The sequence below is a fragment of the Polistes canadensis genome, unplaced genomic scaffold, assembly GCF_001313835.1.
Source record: "Polistes canadensis isolate GaletaPanama2010 unplaced genomic scaffold, ASM131383v1 scaffold_46, whole genome shotgun sequence".
In the NCBI taxonomy this organism is placed as follows: domain Eukaryota; kingdom Metazoa; phylum Arthropoda; class Insecta; order Hymenoptera; family Vespidae; genus Polistes; species Polistes canadensis.
Window position 1 is genome coordinate 585,189 of NW_014569593.1, and position 6,039 is coordinate 591,227.

General features: G+C 32.5%; 1 protein-coding gene across 1 annotated transcript in view; it reads left to right on the forward strand.

Annotated features, from left to right (window-relative positions):
- Positions 1 to 6,039, forward strand: part of LOC106785235 — a 19,185-nt gene that overhangs the window by 4,268 nt on the left and 8,878 nt on the right. The window contains exon 2 of the mRNA XM_014745517.1: positions 3,600 to 3,808. Within this exon, the coding sequence (XP_014601003.1) occupies positions 3,600 to 3,808 (209 nt within the window). The remainder of the gene's footprint in view (positions 1 to 3,599; positions 3,809 to 6,039) is intronic.

Consider the following 6,039-nt stretch of genomic DNA (forward strand, 5'->3'; position numbering starts at 1 on the left):
TATATATATATATATATTCAAGTAAATATCAGCACTACTGTTGTTTTACTTCATTCTTATTCCTGCGTTCTAATAAATTGCATCTAACGAAAGAGAAAGAGAGAAAGAGAAAGAGAGAGAGAGAGAGAGAGAGGTAGAGAAATTTTCATCGTCAAGTAAACGTCATTTCCTTTTTACCACACTTGAAATACGTATTATATGTATCCTATTATTTTCTTAACTGAAGAAAATGCTTTGCGAAGGGGTGGGATTTCTTTTTTCTTCTTTCTCTCTCTCTCTCTCTCTCTCTTTTTCTCTATTTTTTTTTTTCCTTTTTTTTTCCCTACTCGAACATAAAATGCGATCGTGCGTCATTGAACTGTCGATTCCATTGCAATGATTTTATCCCATGAGAATTGTAGTAGGTATTACGTACAGGAATGCGAACGTATTCGCTTAACCATTTACCATTTTATAAATATCAATTATTATTAATCCATTTAAATATAGTTATACTAAAAGAGAAATTCAACGAAATGAGAATGATCATTGTAATCGTTGTAACAATAGAGAGAGAGAGAGAGAGAGAGAGAGAGAGAGAGAGAGTACATTAACACTAAACTCATTGGCAATTCATATTCTTTGGTTTTTTTTTCACCTTTTTAAAATATAAATAATAGCCAATGCATATGCCGACTTGAGTAATGAATAAAACAATTTATTTTCTTTTTCTTTTTTTTTCTTTTTAAATAATAATAAAACAGTATATTTTACGATTAAATGCAATAAACGAAAGAGCCATTAACGTTATACCTTTCTGACGATTTATGTATATCTGTATACGCATTTATAACGTAACCGATCAAATAACCGGTCATTATCAAGAGTGTTACAAGTATATATATATTATTTTTTTTTTTTATTAATACATACGAATAATACTTAATTTAATTTGATATCGAATAAAATAACAAATAAAACAATTCATCTACGCGCGATAACAATAATACGGTATTTATAATTAATACAATATAACATCAAACTTATCACAACACAGTTAAATGCATATCTTTTCAAACTATAATCGGTAACCACGGTTAAACATCAATTTTACATTATCATAAAATATAATCAATTATTATAAAACAATATTGAAATATAAAATGTTTCAATATTTATCTCGAAGATAAAAAAAAAAAAGGAAAAAAAAAACAAAGGAAAAGCAAACAATTGCACAGAATGTTAAGTTTGATTAAAAATGTAAAACCGTTCATTTGACCTCCCGTTCGTTGTGGGGGAGGACTAGGAAGGGGTAGGGTAGAAGTTTAAAGGGATGAATCGAAATGTTGAATCCTCTGTTAGCGATACATATATCTCTTAGGACGAATAAATTTTTCTTCCACCTACTCTCCCTCGGTAATAATTTCTTCTTTTTTTTTCTTTTCTTTTTTTTACATTTTATTTTATTTTATTTCATTTCTCGTTTTTCTTTTTCACCTTATTCTCCAAACGGAGTAACACCTTTGGTACTGTTGTTTAACAGATGAAAAATGTTACGCAATTGTAGTAGTAGTAGTAGTAGTAGTACAGGTGTTAAAGGGTTGAAACACGCGAGCCTAGCATAAACCGATGAGAAGTATGACATAACCTGCTGCAAATGCTTTAGGCTTTTCCGTTTTAGGTTTGGCGATAACGTTCATCCCTTCTTTTAAAAACCACCACCATCACACAGACGTAGTTTTCTTCGTGTCATTTTCCATTTTGTTGCAACACGGTGTTCACGACCCTTCTGTAGATTCGTCTCTGTTTATTTCATTCTTTCTTTTTTCTTTTTCTTTTTTTTCCCCCCTCCTATCCGCAAGAAACGTCTTGAATGGATCGTTGCTAAAAAAAAAGAAGGAAAAAAAAAAGATATAAACTCTAGTCGCCTTTTTTATAACGAAAACGTAGTGTAATTCTTCGTGGCAAGCGACCCGATTTATTCCGAAGCCCCCATTCTCCTTTTCGTGCGAGAACGATTTCTTCGTCTTCCTTTCTTTCTTTCTTTCTTTATTTATTTATTTATTTGTTTTTTTTTCTCTCTCTTTCTCTTTTTCTCTTTTTCTCTTTATCTTTCTCTTTAACTCGTTCTCAAGAACGAGCAGAAATTTTTCCTACCGCGTTGCGACAGGAGGAAAAATATCAAAAAGAATCCTATTCATGATCGGCGTTAAAATTCTAACGATTACTACTGCAACGTACTTATTTATTTATTTACTTATATTTCTAACGAGTTAGACTAGTCAGCTTTTTTTTTCTCATTCACGTAAGAAAATCAAATTGTCAGTTGAATTAGTTAAACTTGGGTGAAATAAATAAGAGGGAAAAAAAACATACGAACGATAAAAATGTTGATGAAATTTTCGAATTAAATTTACAATGGAAACAAATTACTCGACATTTTGGAATAATTTTAGTATTGTATTATACGAGTTTCAAGGTCGACGAGAAAAAAGAAGAATAAATGGTGGAACACAGGTATACACGCGGAATCGATTGAAAGAAAATGAAAAAAGGAGGTGGTGTAATTTATGAAATACTTCGAGGGTTAATCGTAGAAAACTTTAACTATACCTACCCCGGTTTGCAAACGTTCAAACACTTTCTCTCTTTCACACACACACACACACACACACTTTCCATTTCTTTGTCTTTCTTTCTTCTCTTTGGTAAGTGCTTGAAAACACGATCGAGTCACATCGCGTTAATCGTTTACTCTCCTCTTCGTTTCCGACACTTAATCGGGTTGATCTAATTACGCAAGAGATTCCATTCCATTCGTCGAAAACGTTGAAGTTCAAATTTTAATGACACCTCACTTATCTCTCATTCCCATCCCATCTCATCCAATCCAATCCTTGGCCCGGTTTCATTGACACAAACTGCGTAAAGTCAAAGTTCAAATTGATATACGCATAATATCATATTCGTAACTATATATAATATATCAAGTTCATTCGAACGAAAACACACACACACATATGTAATATTTGTAATTAATAATCATATTAGCATGGGAACAATCGTTGACTATTGATATACTGATTAATTCATTATAATTATTAAGCTTGAATTAAAAGTTCGTGAGTTTAAATTCACGAATTTGTTGAAAGTTTACTTTGAAACTGCATAATTAATTGTTATTGCTTTTTTTTTATTTTTTTTTTTTTTTGTAAAACTAGTGAAACTTTTGATATTCACCTTAAATATATGTATCGATAATTATATAAGTGGTATAAATCTCTCATGTAAATCTTGTTTCGAGATAATTAAAAAGGATTACACATTTGAACGTTAAATGAATTCTATATTATAATATTGAAATAACAAACACACACACACACCTATTAACGGGTTCATTTTTGACAATGTATCGTGAAAATTATATCAAATTAATTGATATTTCAAATAATGCGGTGTGAAATAAATAATATTGTTAAATTTAATTCGTTTTGTGTTATAAAATTTGGATTTAGATCACTATCACATAATTACGAGCACGTATTATATTATATTTTATGGAATATTATATAAAATATATATATTGAAAGATAATCATTTTCTGTTATTATATTCGTCAGGAATCTGTTCTGGTCTGCGAGAAGTACGTGTCCAGATACCGACAGCCGTCAGGAAAGGAGACACAGCATTGCTGAATTGTTGGTATGATATAGAACAAGACCCGTTGTATGCAGTCAAGTGGTACAAAGGGGGTCGAGAGTTTTATCGTTATGCTCCGAACGAGAACCCAGTCGTCAAGACTTTTCCCAATGGGAACTTGACGGTAAAGGTGAGTCCTTCTATGTAACACCATCACACCCCTTACATATATATATATACTTTCATAGAATAGTTAGCCTATCTTACTATTCCTTTCTTTTGATTTTTCTTTTTTTTTTTTTACACCGAATTTACTTACATACCTACACACATCATTTTATCTACATACACACACACACACACTTTGTGTAATCTCGAGAAGAAGCAGCTCTTTTCTACGAAAGTAGTAAAAGAAGAAAAAAAAAGAAGAAAAATAAGAAGAAGATGAAGATGGAAAAAAGAAACGATGAGGGGGGGGAAAAAGCAGGTATATCCCGAAGGAGCGTACCTCCTGGAGGATTTATCGCCTTAGAAAGAGAGAGAGAGAAAGGGAGAGAGAGAGAGAGAAGTTGGATGAAGAACAATAATCGAACTCACAGTAAAATATGGCATCGAGATATTTCGCGAACAAGTTTTCGAATTGGTGAGAGGGCAACTGTTCTTCTTCTCTTGGGTCCTCCTCTCGTAAGACCTTGAAAGGAAAAGGTATGGCCCTTATGAGAATCGTTGCTTGGTCTACGAGGGTAGTTTTACACGACACGGTCCAATGATTTAGCGATGCTTTTGATTTACGCGTTATATCTCGATTGTATGTATACATATACGTATACGTATATAGGTATTTTTTTTGTCAACGAAAAATACGATTAATTTTATTTTTTCCCTCCCTTTCTCTCTCTCTATCTCTTTCTCTCTCTCTTTTTTTTTTCAATTCCTATCCTGTCCTTCTTTCCCCAGGGAGAGGAATCCTGCAATTTTTATTCAACTTTATCGTTCCTAAAACACACATACACATACACTTTCTGAAATGTGTTACATACATTTAAAACCATTTGGACGACACGAGTACTGATTGTTTAATCTAATAATACAATTATTTATTACCTTTTTTTTGGTTTGTATATTTCTTTTCTTTTCTTCATTGTTCATTTATTTGTTATCAACGTTTTAAAACAATTTCGATGAGTAACAAGATTATACGTATGTTTTGCAACGTACGACGATGTAATATAGGTGGAGGTGAAGGAGGAGAAAGGGGGGTGTTAGTTTTTATACACATACAAATACATATACAAATTTCCATAATAGTATAACGTCAATTTTCCTTTTCCCTCGATACTTGTTAGGGGGTTTTGCTTGTTGCGCGAAGTCTAATGGATGATGCAAATTAATTGCACGAACGATCGAGGCCACTTTGCACAACTCTTAAAAGGAAACTTTGTCGTCTTTCTGCAGCCCCACCCCTACCCCTTCCTCTTCCCCCTCTTTCCTGTACGTCGTCCTGGTCCTTTACAATTTTCTTTTGATGGTGAATCCTATCAAGAAGAAGAAGAAAAAGAAAAAGAAAAAAAAAAAGAAAGAAAGAAAAAAAAGAACAACGAAAATAAATGGGGAAAAGGAAACTCCTTTACCCCTTTTTTTTTTTTTTTTATTAACATAATTATGGTTATACGTATATATGCATGATTTAGTACGTATAAGTAAATTCGTTTCACAAATGGAGTTTATTAACGGAGTGGAGAGTTGGAGGTAGGGGGTCTAAGGGTTGGAGAATGGGGGAAAAAATAAAACAGAGTAAAGTATATATATATATAATATATAAAAAAAGAAAAAGAAAAAGAAAAATAGAAGAAAGTAAAAATATATCTTTTATATTCGGTCGAAATGTGTATTATAAAATTACTCTCGACACTTTCCCGATGAAGCCCTTTTTTTTCCTCCCCCCGAACGAACCTACGACGATAGTTGATCCTCTCTCTTTTTTTTCCCTTTTTTTTTCCTTTCTTTTTTTTCTCCCCTCTTATTCTTCCGTCGTTTCCAACCCTTCTAACAACTTCTCTCACCATCATCTCGGAGCTTCGTTTAATGCCACGGTACCGCGACTATATATAAGGGGAAACCTTTTCCACGAAACGTTTCACGAGGCAATACGCTTCTTCTATATTTTCTTCTTATTCTTCTTTTTCTTCTTCTTCTTATTCATTTTACTTTTTCTTTTTTTTTTTTTGAAGTTATACTTCTCTTTTGGCGCGTTTTGGAAAGTGAAGTTAAATGCGACCGAAAAATCGACACCCACGAAGTTGTCGATAATTTACGATGCGCGGGAAAATTGAAGTTATTTTTGAGGTTATTGAGGTTATGTTCGTTTTGATAAGTTAAAGAAGTATAAATTCTTACGTGCGTACATAAGTAGTACACATA